This window comes from Stegodyphus dumicola, chromosome 6 (assembly GCF_044657685.1).
Source record: "Stegodyphus dumicola isolate Sdum_Otavi_A_Nest chromosome 6, ASM4465768v1".
In the NCBI taxonomy this organism is placed as follows: domain Eukaryota; kingdom Metazoa; phylum Arthropoda; class Arachnida; order Araneae; family Eresidae; genus Stegodyphus; species Stegodyphus dumicola.
The window spans coordinates 90,535,905-90,563,836 of record NC_140773.1 but is presented as its reverse complement, the minus strand read 5'-3'; the positions used below and the strand labels follow the sequence as shown (position 1 = coordinate 90,563,836).

At 33.4% G+C, this 27,932-nt stretch overlaps 1 protein-coding gene across 1 annotated transcript; it reads left to right on the top strand.

The window, feature by feature from the left end:
• The first annotated feature begins 229 nt into the window (after positions 1-229).
• On the top strand, positions 230-27,178 carry LOC118186544 (uncharacterized). Its single transcript, XM_035356652.2, has 3 exons — positions 230-955; positions 15,043-15,191; positions 26,879-27,178. The coding sequence occupies exons 1-3, from the start codon at positions 309-311 to the stop codon at positions 27,019-27,021; spliced, it is 939 nt and encodes a 312-aa protein (XP_035212543.1). The 5' UTR covers positions 230-308; the 3' UTR covers positions 27,022-27,178.
• The last annotated feature ends 754 nt before the right edge of the window (positions 27,179-27,932 follow it).

Genomic DNA, 27,932 nt, shown 5'->3' with positions numbered 1-27,932 from the left:
ATGAATGCAGCAAAATTCAGAAAATTTATTATAGATGAAAACTCTATGTCTTTTGCCTTTTATATGAGTATAATACAAATGAGACACGTGGTTGTTTTGATTCTGTTAACCTGAGAAATAAAAATACTTTTTCGTTTGCAAGGAAAGCTTAAGAGATAAGTAAGCAAGGGAAAAAATTAAAAAGATATATTTATTCAAATTTCTCCCACAGATGTTTTCATTTCTTATTCTAAAGTGAACTGAGATAAGATTATATCCGAATTGATACGACGCTCAAATAAGTAAAACTGTTTGGTGACTAACTAAGTATGAAATTCATTTCTCTTATTTTAAGTGGAGTTCTGTTTCTGGTATCCTGCTGTCCCCCAGAAGAATCTTTATATCCTTGCGTCTGCTTGACATATGAATCTGAATCTACAGTTGATATCGTCTGTGACGATTTGGACAACGAACATGATTTACAAAACGCAGCAGCAGCTTGTAAGAAGATGCCGAATATGCATACTTTCATGATTGTTAATTCCGTATTAAATTACATTCCTCATTCAACTTTCGAAGGCACTTTATTCAAGTCAATAGAAGTGAAAGGAACCACCATGATTTCATTAAGTGACACAGATGAAGCATTTGTAGGACTGGAAAATACTTTGGATTCTTTGGCAATTGTTAAATCTACCATAGGATTATGGAATTGGTCTAAGTTAAAAGATCTCACCAGAATGACTCATTTAGAAGCCAGAGATGTTGGTCTTCAATCAATAGAAAACGACATTAACTATCTTCGTTTTCTTAGAAGTGTCGATTTTTCAAAAAATGAGATTTCATGGATTTGCGATCATGCTTTTGAAAATTTTAGTAGCTTAACTCACTTTGTCATTCCTGAAAATGAAATCAAGAAGTTGAAGAGGAGTATGTTCCCAAATCACGCATATATACTTCGTTTTATAAATCTGAGGTAAGTCTATTTATGTGTTCATACAGGGAACAGAATGTTGACTTTTTAATATGCTGTTTAATCAGTTTCAGAACTAAAGTAAGTTTTCTTGATTAAAAATATAAAAAATTCAAGGAAATAATTTAATATTTCTCAGCTTTGTCCTATTCCGAATGCAAAAGCCGCAGTAAATAACAATGCAAGTAACAAATATCAAAGAAAATTACTTTCATTAAAAATTTAGAAATATTGATCAACAATGTTATTCTTTAATAGAATTGGAAGTTACTCACAATTTAAGAAACATTTCTGTTGGAAACAGAGGCAGTAAATATTCTTCATGAGTTCACCAGTAAACAAAGTTACTTTTTTAAGTTAAAAATCAAATTGTCTCTTTATTGCCTTACTCAAGCTACTTATGGTTCTTGTATGATTTTATTGTTTATTTCTAGTGCATTATGCAAGAATTTTAGTTAATCATCTAAATTCGTATTTATTTATAACATGTCTTTTAGCAATGAATATGAAAATTTCTATGAAAATGTCGAGTTTTTTCCCCTTATTGTTTTGGTTTGGTTCAGTTGACTACGGTAAAGCACGCAAAAGCTACCTTCCTAAAGAAAGGGATGCCTTCGTGAAGGACATTCTAAGGGAAACTGACTCGTATACACGTTACACATGGGAAAACCCACGAAAACGCCCGTTCAACAAATTCATTCTCCGGGATTCTAGCTTCGGAAAGAACTACCAGCGACTTTACGGTTCGGCCCGCTGGTGGGCATTTTTTTTTCATATATCGCAACTTTTATTCGACTTCTTCCATATTGGAAAAGGTATATTATAGTGTTTCTCGAGTCAGGCTGTTTCCTAATTCTTACAAATATAACTGCTGTCTATAGCTTTAACAATGAATTTTCAACATGGTTTAACGTTTTGACTACTAAAGGAACATATATGTGCCACTAAAAGTTTAAAAACGACTGCTGGGTTAAAAAGTACTTAGAATCTCCTGAATGTTGGGGATCATCCTCCAACAGTCGGAAAATCAAGACACCATTGAACTCGTTGCACATAAATGAACATAGGGAAAAGAACAAATATGAGTTGCCCAATGTGTAATGTTGGGTTATGAACAGAATGCTTTTTACCCTGTACCATACGACTTAAATCTATTTTATATAATAAAGTTTTCCAGAATAATAGGTGTGCTTATAGTAAGTCGATCTGTGCGACATATGTATCCCACCATTAATTACGGCTGGGACATATGTGTTCCAGTTTTTGGCTTGAAACCCCTTTGTCAAAAAATCCCAAATGATAACTTTATCTTATTTATGACATATTTTGTTCACGTGGATAGAAAACGGGGTATTTGTTTTAATTTGTAGTCATAGGGTTAAAATATAGATGAAATTATAACTTTCAGCAAAGGGACAAATTCTATATAACGTTTTTAGCATGCTCTTAAATTAGGCGGCTGTCTATTAAACTTGTTCAAACATCAATCTTAATGAATATATTTCACACAGTATACTTAGCCTTTAGGATGTCATAAAATAATGAGCAAATACTTGTTTCTTGAATATGTAATTTATTCAAACTTTCACTACAGTTTTCGTATAACGAAGCATAACACTACGTCAAAAGTATCTAGTTGCAAAAAGGAATACAAAAAAATAACGGTGCATTTAACCCAAAGAAGGGATTTTGGCGCTGAAATAAATTATTTTTGAAAACAGTTTAACTCGAATAATAATCGAAATTAATGAAGTATGGAACGCTGAAGAATACCTTTTTAAACGGACCTTGCCGTACATTATTACCTAATATATACTATGTACTTCTTTCTGTAAATTTGATCAGTCTCAGTTTGAGTATTCGTAAATTATTAAGAAAAAACAAATATGCAAAATTTGACTGTTTGTGAAATTGCAAGTGATTAGCGTTTCTTAACGAAACTGAAATTATCTTTAAGAAAGTCAGAATTTGTGTGTATATAAGACATTTGTTTTCATAACTGTTTATGTTTCATATAAGACAAACCCCATAACAATAAGAAATATTAGACTAACTGAACTTCCTGTCAGAATATCAAGCAGAACAACCCTAAAAGACGCATATTAAATACCATTCAAGAATATTATGCTAAAATAGTGAATGCCGACTTATTGTGAAACTAGAATTCTTCAAGAGCAGGATAAGTAATTTGTCCTGATAATGATTAGATACTGTAGTGTTTCAAAAAAATATTGCGAAAACTTCCAAGCGAAATAAACTTAATTGTCTATTGCCTAATCAATTTTCACAATTATTATCAGAAACCAATTCTCACGTTTATCAAAGATTGTGTCAAAGTGCATTGAGAGTATAGAAAAAATCAGGCTCTGTAATCTCTCTAGGCTCTGTCCTCTGTAAATGCAAGTGATACCTGCTTTCTGACAATCCCATTTTTGTTGATTCTTTATTTTGACACATATCATTTATACTTAGAATTCACGAAGTCATTTCTGTACGGAAGTATAGTACCGCCACGGTACTGACGGGTTAAGAAATTATCCAACCAAAAAGAAGCTTGTTTCTAATTTAACCCTTAATAATTCAAGTTCGATCAAAGTTAACATTTTTGTGATCGTAATTGCAAGAATTACAAGTTGCGTTGTGATTAGTATCTTTCCGAGACCGTGCTCGTGAAATGATCCTGATGAATTAAAACTAATAGCACATAAATCACCGTTTTCTATTAAATATCAATTTATTTCAGATTAAGAAAGTAAGAAAAATTACATTTTTCCTTCATTAATTCAAACATAAGGAGGATCTATATATAACCCTTAATTATTATTTTGATATTTCATTTCCTCATTAATTAATTACCTTAATCACTGTTTGGCCCTCCAGCTTATAAATTTAATAAACCGAAACAATAAACAAAAAATTACACATATGTAAAACAATTTCGATTATTTGTAAAGGCAGAGGTACCCCACAAGTTTCTTTAGTTCATAGTTTAATTATTTAGTTCTTCATGGATAACAGTAAGATTTATTAAGACATTTACTTTGAAATACAACTTAAAATTAAGAGAAAGATATGATTTATTATATTAAGAAATTTTTAGCCATGTCTAAATTCTTAGTTAATACATACATTTCTTCTTTAAAATAATATAAACAGGAAGTGATAAGCGAGGAGCAATTTATGCTGACTATATACCTATTTAAAATTTTTCTAGATTATTAAACTAAACTCTTAACTGATTTTTGCTCAATTATGAAGAACCAAGAAAAACGCCTTTAAATCCTAAGCATGAATAGAGCAAAGAGAACATTTTACTTGCTCAATAGCGCTGTCCAAGACCGAAACTGGAGATTTTTTGAACTCACTTCAAGACTAAAAATGGAGGGAAAAAAAAAAAAAAAAAAAAAAAAAAAAAAAAGATATTTTCTACATCAAACCAAATTATTTTCCTTAAGGGAAGTCTGGAAGTCCATTAAAAACAATTTTTCAAGATCGTTCCACACTCGCGTTCCCGATGATTTGGAATTAACAATACCCAGCACGAAGCCTAGCTTTCCCGAGCACATGGCAGAAGTCCATATTCAGGAAAGGACGAACCGTTTTCGATAAGCAGCACTCGACAAAGTAAAAGGCCTCTCCATCAAGAAATGAAGAAGTTCCCGTGTTCTTAATGCAAGCTTTACTTTTCAGTAACATGAAGACGTAAATCCATGTTTCCAGCCTCGAGTCCGCACCTTGCTACTCATAGCGAGAAAATCTAAATAGGCAGTTCATTAATGAAGTACGCCATAACAACGACGAAAGGCTCTGACCCGACTTTTCTTCGAACGCGTAACTAAATGTAGAAAGCCTTTTAAGATTCTTTCTTGTCATAGTTCAAGAAGCATTACTTTCAAGGATTTGCTAAAACAAATCCGGTTCCACGAATTTCCTAAGAAAGCGCTAGGTCGGGAAGCATAATTGCAGCTATTTCCTCTTAACAGCCAAGGAACAAGCAACTACCTCGAAGACGGCAAAGGCAAAAGTTTTTAAGATTCTTTCTTATCACAGTTCAAGAACTATTATTTCCGAAGATTGTTAAACAAGTCCGGTTCCCCGAACTTCCAGTGGAACGCTCGGTTGGGGAACATAATTGCAGCTATTCCCCCTTAACAGCCGAGGAACAAGCAACAGCACTGAAGGTGACTAAGCAAAAAGTGACCAGCACTCGAAATTCTTAAGCACGATCACACAAAAACAAGCTACCAAAAAATCCAGAATCTCACACCCCCCTTAAAGACTAAATTTCCACTTTTCTGTTAAACCGCACAAAACAGCCTATCTAAAACAGCAATCGCAGCCAGTCAGAACCAATAGCCAAAGTGGACACTTCTTTCACCAAGACCAGTTGCCCTCTCTCGAAAACATCTATTAAACCTTGACCTTTCTCACGTACACTATCCGCTCCCCCAGTAATCTAAGACAGAACAAAATTTCTCTAGAACTTTCTGCTTGAAAACGGAATGACGCAGCAGAAATCTTGCCTCACCTGCTTTTCCTGATTCCTTAACACAGATTACGAATTTTCCCGATTAAATTTAATAAATGAAAAAGTCTTGAAGCACTGGTTTTCCGGCCGAAAATCATATAAAAATATTAATAAAATAAATTATTAACTCAAAGAATTAAACTGATTCTAATTTTCATAAATAGATATAATTAAGCTCATACGTTTCCTAACAGAAAAATTCGGATATTTATTAACACATCTATATCTCCCTAAATACTTATTTATGAGATAACCTATTATTTTACTGCATTTTTTGTGAGCATATCTTATGTATATGCAAATTATCCGCGCACTTAGTTAAAGGTGTTTGACCATGATGAAATATGATATAAGCAATATGGAGAGAGAGATTAAAAAGGACTTAAGACAGTGGTGAATCTATTTATTAAGCAAATATAGGTCTAGAACCATTACACATAATAATGGCATCTCCATTCAATGGTGGCTACTTCATCTGGAATCGACTCATACAAGAAATTTCCAACTTGAATTCACTGCGAAGTATAATATTCACTTCGTGCATCACATGTTTTTTCGAAAGATGGCCACCAACAGACACAGTAACATTACCAATACAACAACAACATGTAGTCGAAGTACCATCCCTCCATTGAAATGCTCGAAGGATTATCAGAGCTGATCTGGGACTGTGGTAAGAGGTTTTTGAAATGATAACATGATGGAGATGGACGTATGTCGCTCCATAGAAATGTGGGTGAGCAAAGATGACCATGTCAAATAAACCCAAAAGATTAGGAAGATAAAAGCTCCAAAAGATCCTACAGAAGGTTAAGATTTATTAGAAAAAATATATTTATCATACGCAGCGTGTTTCAAGAACAAAATGTAGCTTTTGCTTGTTTGCACAAATTTTATTTCTTGCAAAAAAAGTGTCATGAATTCGCTTATATAATAAGAATGAAAAACTATTTTACTAAAGTTCAGTTACGTTTGATATATTATTTGAATGTAACCGAATCAGAACCGCTCTTATATCGCCTGTTCTGTCGGAAGCTGTAACATGAACTATGTTTTGTTCTCTTTATGTCCTGGGGTTCTTAGAAATAACTTAAAGCAGTCATAGGTGAGATTGCCGCCTAATGGCTGAATTACAAGAAATTGTGCAGCAGCCTATTCCCCAACTATAGTCTGTAGACTTAAAATACGAGTTTCAAGGTTATGATTTAAGACTGCCAGAACGATGAACATGCTGTCTGAGTAAATAGCAATGAAATGACAGGGCAAAGCCAGAGCGTATTAAAAAGCCGTTTTTTGGCTAGTGCTTCTGTCTGGAAAACGATATTCCATGGTTGTACATAACCCTTTCAAGTGTGAATTGTATGTGCGTCATCAAAAAGTACAAAGCCGCTGCCTACTCCATCGGAGTTCTTGGAACCATCTGCAAATATGGTAAGGTATGCTCATTGTAAGTGTTGATGGTGCCGTTTTCTGTTGATCTCAACATATGTGCTCAAGCCCTCAAGCCCTGGGTTAAAGGCTTGAGCGTGAGCATGGGGTTAATAGGGCTTTCATACTGTGGGCTGAATCCCGTCTTAGCTGAATGTTCCTAGTGTAGACAACCTCCTGATCTGCTCGAATATGGAGGGGAATCAGTCCTGCTAGGACAATGGCGGCGTTGGTGGCTGTTGCCCTGTGTGCCTTGTAGAGGTTTAGAACAAACGAACGTTGATTGTAAGCAGTTGTTTTTGATTTCGGGCCCTGATTGGCTGATCCCAGGCGGCAGCTGAGTAAAGGATGATATTCGCAATAACAGTGGTGTAGATAATTTGGCGAATGTGGTGGTTTTGTGCCCATGTCACGCCTTGTAATTTGAAAAACCTTCTGTGCTACGGCTTCAGGTTTAGTTCTTAAGTAATGCAGGTGAGATATCTATGTCAGTCTTTCATCCCATATAAGATCCTGGAATTTTAATTCTGGGACGATCTTCATGCTCTTTACCTCAAGCTTGATGCATAGCTTCCGTGTGATTTCCGTGTTCGCCTCAAGCTTGATGGATAGCTTGATGCATAGTACGCGGCTTAGGGATTACCAGGGCCGTCGGCGTCTCCTTAGAAATCTGCAGTTTGAGGTTAAGACATAAAGATATAAATTGATTGTAAATTTTGGAGCTCCTTTGCTCGAGTTCACCTCGAGTGTGCCCTTTTCCAAGAAATGCCACGTCGTTTGCATATGCGATAAGGTGTACGTAATCTGGCCAGTTGGCAATTAAAATAGAATTAAAAGTAATGTTCCAAAATATAGGGCCCGCACATGAACCCTGGGGTGGCCTCGTTGCTGCACTTTTGTGGTTATCTTGGTTGTGGGCAATGATCAAACCCCTACCTTTGTTGTTGGCAATAATAAGTACGGTAACTGGCGAATGTATGATAAGGATTTGTTGGACATTTAGCTGTTGAGCTCTTGTTTGATGTTCCACCAAAGCCTGTCGAAGACGCTTTTGAGATCGATTGAGAGAAAGGCTATGTGAAGCTGTTGTGCCCTGTTGTACTCGATGTTACGTCGTATTTCTTCCAGAGCTTGTAAAGTGGACAATCTCGGTTGAAAACCATACTGTAATGAGTTGATGAGGCTAAGGATGCAAGATAACATTAAAGGATGCAAGGAGTTTTACGAAATATAGTATCAGTAGTTTCTTAAAGATATTTAAATAAAACAGAAATGTGGGCAATTCCAAAAACTGAAGAGGAACACAATAAAAAATTTAGCAAAACTGTATCGATATAATCGCAATCAAGTTTTCTGCAATAAACTGATGATCATATTTGATAACGAAAGTAATCTGCTGTATGGAGAGTAGAAAAGTAGAACAGAGGCTATAATAGAAGACATTTTGGAAAAACAGATACCAATCTCAGATCTAAGATTCTTATTTAATTCACTTAAATTAATAAGCATGCAATGATTATCAGCCTAAGAATAAGGACACATCCTTTCAAAAGTTTTTGATGGAAACTGGCTCATGTTTAATTGCATATTAAGAAGATCGCGAAACCTTCATGAAGCTTATAGATTTAGCCATTAAGAATTGAACCCGAGGCGAGTTACCAGTATTCAATGGTTTTAATCCATAAAAGGTTACGCTTCTATGTATATATAAAATTGTAATGCCCATCATACTGCCGATTACCACTGAGACAGACAATACCAAAAATTACCAACCAACTTTATCTACTGAACAGTAAGGTGCCCTTTTCCAGTCGATAAAACCCTGGATTCGAATGCGGATCGAAAATCTGATCCGAAAAATTCATTTAAACCACAAGCAGAATTAGAAAGCAATAAGAACCATAAGAATATTGTTTCTGATGGGAAATAAATTCCGATAAGAAGCCATCTTATTTAAAATTCATTGTGCCAATGACCTGCTTTTATGTATTTTAGAGGGCTGAGCTTTTCCTTGAGATCCCAAAAGTTAATTCTGGTTATTATTCAACTTATTACTACAGTATATTATTATTATACCTAATATTATTCTGTGAGTTGAAAGTGATATTTGCTGTGAAATATATACATCAAAATTTCACGGAATACATGAGAAAAACTTGAAAAACATTGCATTTTCTGTGCTAATATTAATTACAAAAATTTGGGCTCAAATAGATGTAATTTGGTTCAAACGTAAGATGCATTAGGAGCTACTCTTGAATTACTCTTTTTTGCTGCCATGAAGAAAAGTAGAAGAACAGTAGATTGAAACTGTATTGAAGTTTGCTTCAACTTTACATGAACAAGTGCTTCAGTCTTTAGAATTTTAATAATATATTTACTTCCATACCATGATATATGTTTGACGATACGTAATCAAAGAATAGAGATAACCCCTTTCCCTGAAATCCTGCCAGGTGTGCTCTATTTTCCTTTTCAATGAAATGAGGTTAGATAATACTCGTAGATGATATCAGTGATATTTATAATTCATTTGAGTTTGAAGGCAGAATCGTCATGTATTTAATTACAGTTCTGATTTTCACCATTACAGTTATATATTGTTGTCCACCGGAAGAATCTTTGTATCCATGTACGTGCAAAATAAATGACTCCACTCTCACAGGAGATGTTATTTGCATCGGCTTGAGTAACGACCAAGACTTGCAGATTGCATCAACAGCTTGCAAAAACAGGCGGGAAATACGTTATTTTAGAATCCATGATTCAGTAATGAACTTCATTCCACATTCAACGTTCGAAGGTACTTTAATTAATGGACTGGTTGTGAAAGGAAGCGTTATGTTCTCACTAAGTGATACAGAAGTAGCCTTCGCAGGCTTAGAAAAGATCAATAGGTATTGTAAACATTAAAATCAATAGGTATTGTAAACAGCACATTTATGGGGGAATGGGACTGGTCTATTTTCAAGCACCTTACGAAAGTAAGTCACCTAACTGTCAATCATGTAGGTCTTCTGTCGATTGATAAAGATATTGAAAATGTTTGCTTTGTTGAACTAATTGATTTATCAAATAACAAAATTTCGTGGATTTATGAGCATGCATTTGAGAAATTTCAAAATTTAAATTATTTGACTCTGAGCAAAAATCATATTTTGGAGATAAAAAGACAGATGTTTCCAAGTCCAGCCTCTCATCTTCGTTACGTTCATTTGGGGTAAGTTTTGACTATTTTCTATTATAAATAAATGTGCAAAGTTCGTTTTTTTTTTTTTAACTCAGCTCCGAAATTTCCCGCAGCAGATAAATTTTGTATCAGAGAAACATTCCCGATGAATATTAGTTCGAAACGTTTTGTTAATATTTACTCTCATAATTCTGTAAAGCGCAAAATGAGTATTTCTGTTTCCATTTCTTTTAAGAAACTAGTCAGTAAAAGGTAGAAACAAAGTTAAAAATATCTGTGAATTATTGCAAGAAACAAATGATTTTTATGAAGTGAAGAAGTTATATTTTAGCTAAAATCATTTAGAATACCCAAAGGACAGTATGAGGAAGTATTTATAGTATGAAAAATAATTTTAATGATTTTATGTTTCGTTAACTTAAGTATTTTTTTATTCTGTTCTTGTTTCTTCAGCTTTTAATTTTTTTAGTTAGGTTCAGAATTATGCATGGTGAATTTGAACAAGTGGGCTAAACAATAGGGGGTTTAGGGGGCGATAGAAGACGTCTATATGAACAATATTCGTCATAGAATGTATGGTATGGACGGTTAAAGATTGTTGAATGCAATCACGAGTGTCCATCGGAGATAATGAACTTCTGTAATGTGTTTACCTTGTTAAATTCTTTTATTTAATCCAGAATATTTCAGTAGCTACTAGAAAAATAAAATAATCACATGTGAAAATGGTTGTTAACTTTATTGTGGCAGTATCCGGAACCAGGAAGGAGTAAATATAATTTTCTTTCTTTTTTATAGCAAATAATCTTAGGAAGGATTCATTTCCTTTAACCTTACAATTGGATTATTTGCTTGACGCTTCGTAATGTATTTATTTGTATTTGAGTAACATTTGTCTGTTGGGAATACTCTAGAATTCGAAACTTAATCGATGTTAGATGTTTCCACGTTTTACTGTATAACTTTAACTCAATATCAATATAACAGCCATGAGGAAGGAAATGTTACCAAGAGGGTAAAATTTGAGGATTATTTTCCAATCAAATAGCTATAAAGTAAAACTCCAGAAGCGAAGCCAAAGATCACAGTTTTAACTCTGGTAACCCTATCTGAAACAAGCAGGTTTTTTATTTTTTTCCATTCATTTCTTGCCTTGCATACGATCTGTGGTATTTATGCTACTCTGTGCCATTTTATGTTTTGTCAGAACGATGATTAGAAAGAGAAATACTCATACTGCAAATTTCAAATTACAGGTGATCCTGTTTGACGAAAATTATGACAACAATATGGCTGCTCGGTATTTCTGCGTAAATGAAGAAGTTCGAGAACGGAGAAAGCAGGGTGCAAATTTTGATAATATATCAGATTTTTCGTGTTGGCGACGACGCGCCACATTATAAAAAAATTTCGGAAATGAAACAACTCATTTTCATAGAATGAATATTTCACTTCATTAACAATTTTTTTCATAAACTTAAAAAGAATAAACCAAAAAAAAATTGCGATATTTGGTAATCGTCGCTTGCTTCTAGCTAACGGAAAAGTACTTACCTTTTTCTGGGAGATTAGCTGATATGTATATACGCCGACTTCCATAATTTAGCTTAAGAAAAGTTCAAAAGGTTCTCGGCTTATACACGGAAATATTTCCTCATCTCTGGTGAATTTAACACTAAATAATACAACACAAGGTGAAAGTCTTCTTGAGGCATCAGTTTTCTGTGTAGCTGGGTTATACTTCCAGTGAACCTACGCAAGGCTACAATACTAACTGGTCAGATATCTAAAGCTCATAATAATAATAATAATAACTCATAATAATAACTAATATTTAGTACTTACCAACCGTGCGATTCACTTCCGTTCTAATCAGTAACTACCTTTTTATACGCAAACAGCAATGGCGGCAAGAACTAAGTCTCTAACTACCAAACATGCCGCTCCCACAATTCGTCTTCTGTTAATATACGACGCTTAACATAAGTTCCGCAGAAAAATCTGGACTGAGCATAATGAAATAGTACGTGATGAAATGAATCATAAAGGAAAGGATCAACATAAACTTATCTGCTAGTCAGCTTACATGAAATTTCACATTTTTATCATTGTACATAATTTGTTTTTTCAGTAACATAACTTGTGAAAGCCATTATATGAGAGTGCATATGGTTGCTACGTTTTTGGAGAATCTAACGTTATTTCCAGTATTTAACGAGCTATTCTTGAACTGAAAATCAAGCTATTAAATTGCTGAAATTTTTCTAGGCTTATTTTCATCCATTCTTGATAGTAATATGTATACAGAGATTCTTTCTTTTGATGCTGCATTTAGTTAGATTAATATTTAGAATATATAATACAGTCAAAAGTCGTTAATCCGGACTCGTCGGGACTTCGGCCATTCCGGATTATCGATTTTTCCGGATTATAGATCATCAGTTTAAATCTCGTAAGATGGCATGCAGAAATTCTAAAATTAAAAATATGAAACCGTAATTTGTGAAATAAAGAACAATTATGATCTAAAGGGTATCAAAATTTACAAAAAAAAAGCTTAATATTTATTTGTTTACTTTATTAAACATTTCTTTCAATGTAAGTTGTTTAAGTTGCTTTATTTCACGTGCTAATACTTTCTCTTTAATTCTGTATAAACAGACATAATTTCTTGTTCAGTTACGAAGTCCTGTAATTGCTGTGCCGAGAATACTGACTAACTTGTCAATCGAAATTTTTTCGTTTTCACTAACCTCTCTGTCACTTTCTTCATGCCTTTATCCATTTTTTGCAGCAATTCCACTTTTTGTTTGATGGACATTGAAACATACTTTGGCTTTGTAGATCCTTTGGGAGCTCCAGCATCGGATATTCTATTTGACATAATCGAAAGTTCAAGCTTACTTTTATAAAATTGCTCTAACAGTCTGCAAAAAATAATAAGCCTGATCCAGTTCGAAGATTAAGGTACAACGCAATCTGCAACATTAACTGAAATAGATAATTAGATAATTTTAGCTTATACCGTCCGTTATACATTAAACGCGCATGCGTAAACATATTATGCGCGTGCGCACACGCATATGCGCAGCCGTAAATGTCTTAGGTGCACGCATAAACGCCTATGCGCATGCGTCAACGCGACACATGCGCAGGAAGTTTACAGCTTTGAGGTCCGGATTATAGATCATTCCGGATTATGGGTGTCCGAATTAACGACTTTTGACTGTATTACCGAATATTTCGGAATTATTCAGAAGTTTTTCCAATGAAAATTTTTTTGATTGCATTTAAGTTAATTTTATCATTAATATTACTGTTTTTGACTGCAACATTAGTGATAAATTGTAAAAAATATTTTTGACTAACCACAGCAAAAATTCGCTTTAATCACGAAGTACGAGGGCCATCCAGGAAGTAGATTACGTTTCCGTCTGTGTCCGCTAGGGGCGGGGCTAGCGCGGCCATCTTGGGGTCAGAGCGTTGCGCAGCTCAGTCTGCATCTAGCCGTGCTAGTGAGAGGTTCGTGCTGTGCTCCGTTCAGATACTGTGACGGTTTGAAATGTCTGCGTTAATTGAAAATCCCGCGAGCTGCGAGGTGCGCTCAGTAATAAGGTTTCTGACTGCAAAAAACTGTAAACCGATAGAAATCTATCGGCAGCTTCGTGAAGTGTATGGGGACAACATTATCACTGAAGGTGGAGTGCGTCAGTGGGTCATAAGATTTCAAAATGGCCGAACCAATGTTCACGACGAAGATCGAAGTGGGAGACCCAGCATAGTGACCGCCGAACTTCTCGAAAAAGTCGATGTTAAAGTCCGTGAAAATCAAAATTTCACAATAACGGAACTTTCTTTGAGTTTTCCACAAATTTCGCGAAGTTTGTTGCACGAAATCATCAGCGAAAAGCTTGGTTACCACAAGTTTTGTGCAAGATGGATTCCAAAAATCTTGACAGAGGACCACAAAAATCAGCGAATGGCTGCAGCGTTGAACTTTTTGGACGCTTACCACAAGGATGGTGACTCTTTACTCGATCGCATCGTTACTGGTGACGAAACATGGGTGAAACATGTGAACTGTGAAACGAAATTGCAATCAATGCAGTGGGGGCACACAAGTTCTCCCCAAAAACCCAAGAAATGCATGCAAACAATGTCGGCAAGGAAGATGATGGAGACTGTTTTTTGGGACAGAAAAGGTGTAATTTTGGTGGACTTCCTGGAAAGAGGCACTACAATAAACTCTCAAAGGTATTGCCAAACTCTCCAAAAACTCAGAAGAGCAATTCAAAACAAGCGCAGAGGAATGTTGAGCTCTAAGATCTTGTTGATTCACGACAACGCCCGGCCCCACACGGCAAATGTCACTCGTAAAGTTCTTGAATCTTTTAAGTGGGAGTTGTTTCCTCATCCGCCGTACAGTCCCGACCTGGCACCGAGCGACTTCCACCTATTCCCAGCAATGAAGAAGTGGCTGGCTATGCAGCGTTTTGATGACGACGCACAGCTGCAAGAAGAGGTAACGAAGTGGTTGAAGGCGCAGGCGGCCGAATTTTTCGACGAAGGAATTTCCAAGCTCGTACATCGCTACGATAAATGCCTTAATTTGTATGGTGACTATGTAGAAAAGTAGTATTTGAGTGTGGCTTTCATCTGTATATAATAAAATTTGTTTCCTATACTTTGTTTATTTTTTTATTCCAAAACGTAATCTACTTTCTGGATAGCCCTCGTATGTGAAATTCATGATAAAAATCCACCAAATATGCTAAAATGAAGAAAAGATAGACAGGATTTGATTTTGATTTTAAGAGAGTAGGAACGCTTAGAACAGTGAACTTCTTTATGATGTCAGAATAATATGTTATTGTTTATATGATATTTCAAATTCAAAATTTTGTTTTATATTTATTTGTATATAAATTTACTATTTTATTGCAGGAAAAATCAAATTCAAACTCTACCACGTGACATATTTGAGAACATGCCCAAACTTACTACTCTTCTCATAGGTGAGAATCATATTTTGACTTTAGACGAGAAAACATTTTCACCAATCTGGGATAATCTAAGGTATTTGGAAGTTGGTGGTAAGTACAATCAGTATTTTCGATTTAACCGTAGTTGAAATTAACTGTGTACGAGTAAATAATAAATCTGACATGGGATAAGGTATGGATTGTGGTATCCTTGAATTAAGTTTACAGCGGCTAACAGAGCAAGAAGTACGATATCATATTTAGTGTTTGAAATTCAATTGTAATATTTGCACATATGGTACAAAATGTACCGCCAAATTTCGAGGCGCTAAAGAAATTTCTAAATCTGTTAACCACTTCTCAGCTTAATAAACTCCATCAAAAAAAAAAAAAAAAAAAAAAAAAAAAAACTGCACCAACAATTACTCGATTTTTGCTTCCTTGCACGAAGTAAAAAGGAATTATTGTAATCGCGAAAAATTTCAGGTATCATATTTAAACGAAAGTATCCAATTTGACCGCTATCGAACACAATTTAATGATGTTTCTGCGTGAAGTCTGTACGTAAGGACAGAATAAAGGATTCTTTCCCCCAAAAAATTATAAAACTGATTTAAAATGAATTCTGAAGAGAATTTTTCGCGGCATCTGTACGTACGTATCTCGCATAACTCAAAAACGAGTAGCCTCAGAACATTGAAATTTTGTATATAGGACTGCTATAACATGAGATGTGCACCTCGTATTTTGGTTGCAATCGGCCGCACCAAACGTATATAAATATATTTATATATATACATCCACTCTGTTACTCGGTACAGTGATCTCAGTTTCTTTACTCTTTTATGTTTGTAAATTGTGCATTTTTTGCTTTAAAAATGATTGAATTATGTTTTTCGTATCTTCCGGTTAAGGTTTTTATGCCTTTCATAAATCTGGAAGCAATATTTGTACAATTAACAACAATTTAAAAGCTATTTAAGTGCAGCTAAGCCTTAAGTTTTAAATAACATGGCAGACATATTTGTTTACATTTAAAACAGCAGAATAGTAGTTTTGTTGCCAATCTAGAGAAAGTAAGCTTCCCAATAACGCCTTCTTTTATTATTCCGAATTAAATCATGCTTAATCCTTTCTGGAATTTTTTCGAGAAAATAAGTGTTTAAGATTTACTTCGTAGTTTTTAATATAGATATTTTGAGTTTTAATGTATTTTTGACTTGTCGCGAAGTGAGAACTGAATTAATTGAATGAGAAATACTGAATCGTCTGTGAAAAACCGTTTCTTTTCTTTTGTTTGCTTAACTTCTTTTATACATCGTTTTAGATTTATTGTAGTATTTTAATTGGACATGTGGGAACGATTAGATAATTCTTCAGATGATATAAATTTTGTGCATTCTGAGTTATCAGATGCATATTAGACGGCATGGATGTTTAATTTTCCATCTCCTTATGTAAGATGACTGAACAGTTAAATTTAGACTCGAGACAAATGGCATCACATTACAGTGACTTTTCAGGATGTCTTGCTTTGCTCCGCCCTGTTTGGTTTGTGGCCTCTCCTTCTCCAGATTCCTCCGATTTCTCTTCAGATATTTTTCTACGTCCGGAATTTTATACGTTATGTGCCTTCGGTCTTTAACCCTTCAATGCATGATTTTTTATATTTTTACCAAATATATTTTTTCTTCATGATCATGGCTTAAATAAATATGGGAAATATTTAAAAAATATTTAATACATTTATTGGTTATTTTTTGAATTTTTAGGTTTGATGCATACATGCATCGTTATGCACTTAGCACTAAAATGTAAACCACATGAAAAAATCATATACAGTAATATAATTAATAAATATTGGCATAAAATACTTAATTATTTATTGTTTTTAGAAGATAATGACTTTAATTAAAATTTTATTGGAACTTAATTCCATGCATTTTTATAAGCATGTTCAGACTTTATAAAAATTAATATTGTGATGAAAATTTAATTAAAAATGACATATCAAATACTTCATACATTTACACTTATTGTGAAATTTATGTTGTATGGAAAATTTTGAAACAATTTCTATTCATATTTAGACTAAATAAAATTCATATCCAACAAATGTTTGAAATTTGCAATTTGGCACTTTACAACGAGTGCGATTTTCGTTTCATTTGAGAACATGTTGAACTTTATCCTGTTTGACGCATGTTGGGGAAATGTTTGATGCAGGGCCCCTCTATCTTTTCACGTTGTAATCATTTTGTAAAAGAACTTCAGGTCTTCCATGCTTAGGAACTGAACTTACACCGATTTTGCACAGTTCAACGGATACCTCAACCCGAAAGGCGGCCAGGTTTAGAAAATCCTTGGGATTATCTCCATTCTGTAGAGACATACATTTGTACAGCAGCCACGCATTTATGACCACAGGATTTAAGAAGTGATAAAAATGTCTCACGGATTACTTTCTTGAACTCAGAGTTATTTTCTTTCTTCCTATATGGCTATTCAGCAAATCTACGTCGCCCCATATGTTTGTTCTATCGTTTCACAACATTTGGGCAGTCCACAGAAACTGTTTCTTTTTTCTTCCTATCGAATCTAGATATATGCTCAATGGGGTGTTTCCCAGCAAATATAGACAACAGGAGCACATCCGTATTGCCTTTCTTCACTAAATTACATATTTCAGTTCCACCACAGTCTGCAACGTATTCAAAGCTTGTTCCCCTTGACTCTTTCTTCAGTCGCTCATTTGCACAGAGCTTGCAACCAGGAATTCTGTTTCTTCGCAAAGTTCCCAAACAAAAAATGCCCTCATTAGCTAAACTCTTCATTATGTCAATTGAAGTATAAAAGTTGTTGAAATACAATTTAAAATTTTGATCTCGAGGAATCTCTCTACAAAGTCTAATCACAACATTTCCACTGGCGCTCAATTCCGCCTCATTTGCTAAGCGATTGTGAGGTAGTTTTTTTGGGCTGAGTTTAGGGCTGAGTTTCATAAGTTTGAGGTATACCTCAAACTTAGCAAGTTCATCGAGTCCACATAAAAAATGATTTGAAAATAATTACCCACTAAATGAGCAAAATCAAAGGAAATTTCAATATAAACAAAAAATATACATGCTACATAATTAGAGACATAAAATTAATATTTTATAACTCTAAATAACAACAATTCATGAACATATCAAGTAGGTATTACTTATATAAAAAAAGCTTGAAATAAAATGTATATTGATGTCTTATAATTAAAATTCCACTCTAAATTTTAACCTGATTCGTATATGCATCAAACTGCACTCTAGAGTAAAGCCTAATCAAAAATGCATAGTGATGCATATATGAATCAAACAGAAAAATCGAAATATTTTATTTTAGAACAATTCTGTGGTTGAATCGTAGCACAAAAATGAAAAGTACATACCTTCAGCTATATACAGTAAAATATTTAAGCCTCTAATATCAAATTTATAAATAGAAAGCTAGCTTGACCACAGAAAAACCAGAAACGAATTCTGTGTTCTTGGCACTAATGAAATAAAGAGTGCACTTTTATACTGCCATCTACTAAGGAAAAGAAGACCGAAACATTGATATGGGTTTATTAAGATAAAAATTAACCCAGTAAACTGTCTGCTCTCTATATTTTTTAATGCTAAATTCAGTAAAAATTGGTATGATTCATATATGCATCACCATGCATTGAAGGGTTAATTCAAGAACCGGCAAAGTTGCATTCTGCAATTAGTCGGTATATTAAAGTATCTAAGTTCTAAGATGAATGAAATGTAACTCTGTTAAATGAACCTAGCCCAGAGTGTCGCTATGGTAAACAAATATAGTGAATTTTAAAGAGTGCATTTATACTTTTGTGGTTTATGCACTGTCTACGAAGTAGATTTAATTCAATCCAATAAGTTTAAATGAAATGCAAGAAAAATGCGTATAAGTTAATATTCCGTGCAAGGAAGTCATGTTGTGTACACATCAGATTTTTTATTTTAGAAATCAGAAGTAAATTGAAATTTCAGAAAAAATATGTGCAAAAAATCACTTTTTGGCGCAAAATAAAGCAGATGAAGAAAAATATAAAAATTACTACTATCACTTTAAAGACGGATTTTTTTCTCAAACGCTATTAAGAGTTTATACGTATGCTCAGAAAGTTGCTAGAATAAGTTATAAACTGATTTTACATAGATTGAAATTTCATATATACTACGCATCTTGAAATTTATAGACTCTAGTTAATATTTCAACTCAGTTTGATATATATTTTAAAGCAAGGTTACTTGCTGGGTTTTTTCGAATTGTCTGGTAACAGACCAATGTCAAAAACACACGAATTTTGTTTGATTTCTTGAGCTTCAAGTATTTTCTTCGTGTAAATAGATTAACTGATATGATTATTCAATGTAACGATAAGTTTCCTATACTAACGTATTTGTAATTTCATCTTCTAAAACTTCTCGAACAACCAGAGAACACCCATAATAGCAATGCCAATCATCTGAACGGATATTGAGAAAATAAAAAACTTGTTAGGGAATGAGGGAAATTTTGTTTAATAGTTGTTTCAGAATTTTTATAGTTACTACTGCAATTATATGAATCCTCCGTTTCAAACACATAAAAATGAAGTATTTAAATATTATTTAAACGTATCTAATACCTAATAATTACATTTAAAATAATACTAATAAAATGTTCATGTCAAAGTGTCTAAAGGAGTGTTTGGAAAATGTAATTTACAATATTCAAAGGACATATGTCGCATCAAGTTAAATTCGAATGGGGGGGGATAATGTCCTTTCTGCGACTCTTAGGGGTATCTATGAATCAAAACGCAAGATAAAATACACAAAAAAATAAGCTAAATTAAACATGGTAATCAAAAACGCACGGTTTGAAAATGAGATATCAGTATCACATGTGTGTAAGCCACACTGCACAAAAGCGGTTTGACATAATTGCAAAAGTACTAAGTTGTTAAAGCAACAGAAATCCAACTGTCGGAAAACAGCGTAAGGTACCAAAATTTGAGTATCGCATACTCACTTACTTACCACCAGCTGAGTTGCAGTACCGCTTGTTATGTGACTATCAGCATATGTATTCAATTGGTGGAGCATTCTTTTATCGCTAAGCCTAGCCAAAATTCTCTATAGAATATTAAAATTTAACTAAACTCGAATAAACTCGACTTAAATAAACTCGAAGCTGAATTTATGAAATTACTTCCTAAGGTAGGTATTTGTGACCCATGGTTATTAAAGAGACTCTGTCAAGACTTTGACTGTGCTGAATAATTTTTGTTTTGATTGCTTTTAGATTTTCGCAGTTCATTGCCAGGTAGTCTATGAGAGTTTTAAGTTTGTTTCGTAGTAGCTTAATCTTTTTGGAGTTATTTCAGCCATACTTGGGCATTTTCAGCGGTGTACGGCCGGAAATGTAGGTCTTTGGTGATTTACCACTCGAACATACAGTGATCGATGGTACCTATTGAGCCGCATATGCATGAGTCTGTGTGGTGCAATCCGAAGCGAAAGAGATAGGCTGCAAAAGGACAATGCATCGTCAGGAAATTGTCATTAGTAGTTAATTTCTTTGAGGTTAGTGGTTAATTTCTTTGAAGGCACCGGGAGGAAATTAAATGCCCTCCTGCCTGTTAGCTCTTGTGTCCAGTAAGTTTTCCACAGAGACATAAAGTTCTGTTCCAGTCTTCATTTAAGATATGATAATGAAATTGGCAGAGAGATGATTGGGGCAAGTTGCCTATTTGCACTATCTCTTGCCAGTTGGTCGGTTGCTTCATTGCCCACTGTGGCCACATGGGCGCGTGGCCAGTGAAGCTTGGGATAGGTTTTCTCTGGGATAAATATAAGACTGCTATATTAAAAAAATAAAGTATAAAGGATTCGTGAGTGTGATGCGTGCTTGGACTGTGCGAATGCACGAGGCTTGTAAATAAACCGATATAAAAAGCGAATTTAATGTTCATCGCAAAGCTGTACATATAATATTTCAATCATGATCAAAGAGATTACATGATTTCTAAAGTATATCTGGAATCGGAAGTTCGACCAATGACAGGTTTCTGTGTCGATGTTCAAGGTATTATAGTTCTGAAACAGTGCTACAGCTAGCTTCAGACTTCCTGCTTCTACAGAAAAATACTATCTGGTTCGAGACGTTTCAGCTGGGATCTCGAGCTTTGCACGTGGAACTCAAACAGATAGATCATTGGACAGAAATTTAATGTTTCACGCATTTTATAGGAAAATATTTTCTGTTAATTATCAAGACAAAATTTCATACCCTCCAATTCTTCCGCTTTTTGCTTCTGAAAACAAATAATCCGTATAAACAGATGGTAATTATCATTCACTCAGAACGTTTTTTGATTATCATGCTTTCAGAGTAAAATAAATCTTTTTGAACGATGACCTGATAAATCAGCAGGCCTGGGTATCATACAACATGAACAGTGTATGCGATGAATCCTGTATTTATTTATTTATTTATTTATTTTTTGAGCTTGTATTCCGTTCCAAGCCCTTCATGAGTATTTTTATTTTTTCAAAATGCGCACTGTTTCTGAAAATATGATAAATTATATCACATTAGAAGGATAGAACGTCATTATGGAGCATTTCATTTTGCGATCGTTATATGCGCTATAAGACTTAAGCATTAAAACGCTATTTTAGTCTAGGGAGCATTAAAACACAACATTAACTTTAGGCTTTTGGTACGCGCGGGTGTTCTTGTGTATGTGCCGGTGTAATCTACGTAAATCTATTCCATAAATTTCATAAGACCAATTTTTACTTTGTCCACAATAGCTAATTCATAACTACTTTTGCAAGAAATAGTACGCTTGATATTATTTATTGCAATATTATTCAGTAAAAATATTATTTATGGATAAAACCAAAAGAATTCTAGGACACATATCATTCTACATTTCTCTAATCTTCAGTATAGATTTAGAATTTTCTTCGCGATATCTGAACTGCTCAAAGATATGGTAGGAGACACTCTTGACGCAACATAAATTGAATATAAAATTTCGATAACCTACTCATAAAACATGTTATCCTAACTTTCTTTTAGAATTTAAACTACATAAATTAACTGAAACTCTAGATTAGCATAATAAAGTCTTTCTTGGGAAAATTGGTTTGTATTTGTGATAGACAAGGAATGAGGACAACAAAAACACTAATAAGTCAGTGTAGTCTTCAGCCTGGAATCGAACTACAAAGAGAACTCTCCGCAACTTTAGCTATTCGGCCGCTACATTTTACATTTCAAAGAGCTAAATCCGAATTTTATTTTACTTGATGAGCAAGAATGAATAGACATATTCAGTATAACATCAGAATGCTGTTAGTATGGCTTTAAAGATTTTTACAAAGTAGAAACATATTCTGTGATTGCATTTATGCTAAAAACACATTTCTTAGGAGTTATTATTCGTGTCCTACTCAAACACAAGGACGAATTCGTGTAAATTTAATAAAATTTATGTAAAAATTGTAACTAAGTATCAGGAATTAATATATATGGTTCTTATTTTTAGTATTGATTTCTACGAATAGATCTCATTTAGAATCATAATTATTACTAATCCTGTTATGTTCTCACTAAATCCAATTATAATCTGATTCGAATTGATGAAATACGTGATGAATGTAATATAAACTAAATTTACTGATTTTTCTGCTGTTTTGTGTGTGCTTTATTATTGCTTAGTTAATTTAGTTTGAATTTCTGCATTGTTTATCATGCCTTCATCCGTTAATCGTTTCACTAAATTACGCCTGAAACGGCAAAAATTACTGAATCATCATGACTTTTTACTTAAATATAAATGTAAAAAATTGATCCCCAATTTTATTAAAATCAAATCTAATCAAAAACCTTCGAGTCGCGTTTCAAGAATTCTGTTAAATTGCAAGCTTGTCTTACTTCAGTCCGTCATAAGGGATACACGTCAGAAATTGTCAAAAATTGAACATGAACTCTATAAGCTTCATTTGGAACTCGCTAAATCATATCCAAAATTCACTGTCCTTGAACAAAAGTCTTGGTCTAGAACGGAGAATGCAGTTAACCGTCATAAAAACACCCTTGCAGTTAAATTCGAAAAACTTCTTTTACAGTCTTCCAGTTCAAGTAGTTCAAAAAATCTTCCCATTGTAAACATCAAGCCAATAGTTAATATTTCTAATGTTAGGCTTTCAGAAGAACAAGAGAGAATTCTAAAATATAATTTTAACTTCTCACAAATCTGTAAATCCTCGATTCCAAAGCTTTTGGCTCCTATCGAAAAAGCTTTCAAGTTCAGTAAAGTTTCAGATTCACAGAAAGAAATGATTAGGCATCTTATCGCTCATAATGTGAAATTCAATAAGAAACCTTTGAAACCAAATCTAACTCCGAGAGAAAGAGCTACAATGCGCGAAATTCATTCTAACCCGGATATTATCATTTCAAAGGCCGACAAAGGTGGCCAGATAGTCGTCATGGATAAGAACACTTACATCGATGGTGTCACTAAACTCTTAAACGAAGGACCATATAATCCAATCCCTAAAGATCCTTCACCTTCCGACTTGTCAAAAATAAAAACTGTGATCAAATCTTCGGAAATCATTTCAAGTAACTTAAAACATTCGCTTATCCCACCTGTTGCGAACTGTGCGAGATTATATGCTCTTCCCAAAATTCATAAAAGTGGTATTCCTTTCCGCCCTATTGTATCAAATTTAGGTACTGCCTCGTATCCATTAGCTAAATATTTGGTTTCTAGATTTTCCACTCTCTTAGACAATAACATTTACACCATAAAAAATTCAATAGAGTTTGTAAAAAAGGTTAAAAACATTTCTTTTAGTAATTTACTCATGGTTTCTTTTGATGTAAAATCATTATTCACCAATGTCCCGGTAGAGGGTGCATTAAGATGTCTAGAAACCAGACTTCGCGAATTTCATTTCTCTTGCATCGAGATTGATGAGCTAATTTCTCTCACTCAACTCTGTTTGAAACAAACACATTTTGTTTTCCAAAATAAATATTACAAGCAAACTGAGGGATTAGCCATGCGAAGCCCCCTCAGTCCCATCCTGGCTGATATCTACATGCATTATTATGAATCAAAATTGTTTAAAACTTTAAACTTCCCGGCATGGTTCCGCTACTTAGACGATACTTTTACCCTGTTTGAAGGTAATAAAGGTGATTTAAATAAAGTTCTTTCAACAATGAATTCTATTGATCCTGCTATTCAGTTCACTTTTGAACTTGAGACTTGCAAATCTCTTCCGTTTCTAGACATTCTAGTCACACGTAACACATCCAACTTCAGTACTACGGTTTACCGTAAACCTTCATCGGTTTGCCTTCCACCACACTTTAAATCATGTCATCCGACTAAACAAAAGTTCGCTTCATTTCATGCCTATGTTTTCCGTGCTCTTCAAGTTTGCTCCTCCAAACTAGCCCTTGATGAAGAACTAAATTATTTAAAAGCAATAGCTATTGACACGGGCTTTTCACCCAACATTATTAATCAAGCAGTTAAAAAATTCTCATCTCAACACACTAAAAGGCACACTCTTGTTTTAGGAGATTATAAAAATTCTGTTGTCATTCCCTTCTTTCCGTCAATTAGCTATAAAGTTGCACATATTTTGCAAAAATTTAACTTACGGGTTGTTTATTCTCCCATCAATAAAATTCAGAGTTCCATACTCAAGGACCCCATTCCGGATATGAATTCCTGGGGTATTTATAGGATCCCTTGCCAGTGTGTTTTAATTTACATTGGCCAAACTAAGAGAGCCTTAAAATGTCGCGTCAAGGAACATGAGGCATATGTTAGAAAAAAGGAAACACAGAAGTCTTCTGTTGCTCAACATTGTTGGTCCGAAAATCACACTTTCAATTTTTCTGCTGCCAAAATTATTCAAAAAACATCTTCCATTGGAGAACTGGATTTTCTAGAGGCATTTTGCATTCATAAAAATCTTTCTGTTCTAGTTAACGATCCTAATTCCAATCCAAATTTGCCTTCGGCCTTTAAAGAAATTATGTTTTAGTTTTGGTTTCACCAACAGATGGCGCCACTTGCTTATTCTTGTCCAGGCTTTCTTATCTTATCTAATCATTATTTTCTATCTTGAACATTTGCGGTTTTGCAGCTGAGGATGGTGGTTCGGTAAAACCATCGAAACTAGTCCTGTGAAAATTTTGTAAATTAATGCTGATTTATGTTGTTTGACTGCTGAATGAGTAAAGTTACTGAATTTAGAATTTTTCACATATAACGGGAAAAAATCAAATAATATGCAATATACTTAAGAAAACAAATTTTAAGTAAACCTAAAATGTAGGCACTCATTATTATGCATATGCACCATGTCAGCCAAATTCTTTACGCGACATTTTTTCTCTACCATTTAAACCTTTTTAACAATTCTCAACCATTTAAACCATTTAACCTTTTTAACATTTGTAAACTTATAAATTATTTGGGGGAAAAGGCGTTCAGGGTACCAAATGTCACACAATTACAAATTAAGCAATCATACACATCAGTAAATTATAAAGAAATACTATTAAATATGCTCCCACGTTACAAATAATTTTTGCAAACATGATCTATTTACATCAGTCTTGATTATCAGAATAAGTATAATAAGAAGTATAAAATTGTTTACAAAACTTACATTTAACTGTTGTATAGTCGTGCTGATACTTTATCAACTCAATTTTGATGATTCATTATGTGCTGTTAAGTATGTTTCATAACTGATTTGCAGAAATTACAGTATATCTACCAGTACATTGCTATTTACATGTAAAGATAAATCATAGTGGCTAGAAGCAATTTATTTCTTGTTTATAGATCATGTTTACAATCATGACCTTGTGACTTGTTTACATCAATATTTATAATCAGTCAAAAGTAAAAAAAAAAAAAAAAAAAAAAAATGTAAGATAAGTCTGAAAGAAAATGAGCTTTATTTGGATACATACTTATCAGTTTTACGTTTTCTGCATACTTATGATTGTCAATTCCTTTTTGTCAGTTCATTATATTATATTTCGTGTGTTTTTATAATAATTTGTTTACAATAATTGCATTTAATGATACATTACATTTTTAATACTTTACCAGCTCAATTTTGACAATTTAGTGTATGTTTATTATTTTATTGTATCGCTTTTCAGGTTATCTTACCGTATGCATAGCATTAAATAAGAAACAAAAAGTGAAGTTTGATCTATTCTAATTTTTTTAACTGACTTTTAAAGAAAACTACGTTTGTGTTCTAGCGCTATAAAATCTATAAAAATCGCAGACTTTATAAATCTTTTTAATAGATCGGGCAACTTTTTGTCGTACGGGAGTTATCTGCTTTTTATAATGAGCAATACAGTTTATTAAATGTACTTCTAGGAAATTAAAACCATATAAAACTCTTAGATTCCGTAATTTTTACAAAACTGATTTTTAAAATTTAAAAATGATAAACCATGAATAATTGCTTCGTATAAAATATTTTTGTAAGGAAAGAACATTTCTATGACTAATAGTTGCGAAAATAAAAGTTACATAAAAATTGTTATGGACAAGTGTATGCGCACTTATTTCGAGAAATTGTGGAATTATGATATCATATCGAATTAAAGCTTAGCTGTTAAAGTTAGTATGGGGATTGTTAAATAGCTGTTAAAATAGCAAACTTTGCATACTAACTGAAAATGTATCTCATTTCTAGGCAATGATCTCAGATGCGATTGCAGAATGACTTGGATAATAACTAGGAGACTTCGTGGAAGTATACTAGGATACTGCGCTGAACCACCTGAACTGAAGGGAACGAATTTGACGAAGCTCAATGAGAAAGATCTGTGGTGTTAAGAATTTTAAAGGATTTATAATATTCTATACTGCAGTCCTTATTCAAAGAAAAAGCTAATGCTGCAATTTTTTTTTTTTTTTTCTAAATAGCTTCTTTATTCAGATATGGTGAAAAGCAACGAATAATAAATGCACTGAAGTAATTTTTCAAACATTAGTTTTTTGCATGAGAATTTTTCTTTTTTTTTCAAACAAAATAATTTCATAAATTATTCAAAATTTTTCAATATTTTATTTAACGTTTATAAAATGTTACTTTATAAGTATTATGAATTACTGCACGGTTATTACGTAGTAATATTAATATACAGTAATTTGCATGTTAAATGGAAAACGACGCCAGTAATATTAAAATTATTAAGTAATTAATAATTTCAGTTAAATATGACGAAGGACTATTTTTTGGCTTATGTAAATAAATAATACACAGAAACACGCATAAATACGTGCAGGTGAACACATTTGAATACTTCATATCCTGTAGCTGAAGTTCACTACATATTACGACTGAAATGTTTTTATCAATTGCGTAAATAAGTAGGAAAATAAATTAATGCAGCAGTTTATTAGATTTCATTTTTAAATAGTTATAAATAAGATTCATTTACATGTAGTATTGTCTAATATAACATTTAATACATGCAACAGTCTATATATTTAGCTTGCTATTACGACGAGTTTTCAGTTTGACTCATACTACATCTGAAACATTTTCTGCTTTGATTCAGTTCAGAAATTATCAATTGATTATTTCGCAAACTAAAACAAACATGCAAATTAAAATTTACTGTAAGTTTTGCAAAGGTTATAATTTAAAAGTAACTACAGTGAACACGTAGATAAGAACCTCTAAATGTAACCGGTATTTCTGAGAACACAGCTAAACATCGAAAAGGATAATTGTAGTTGTT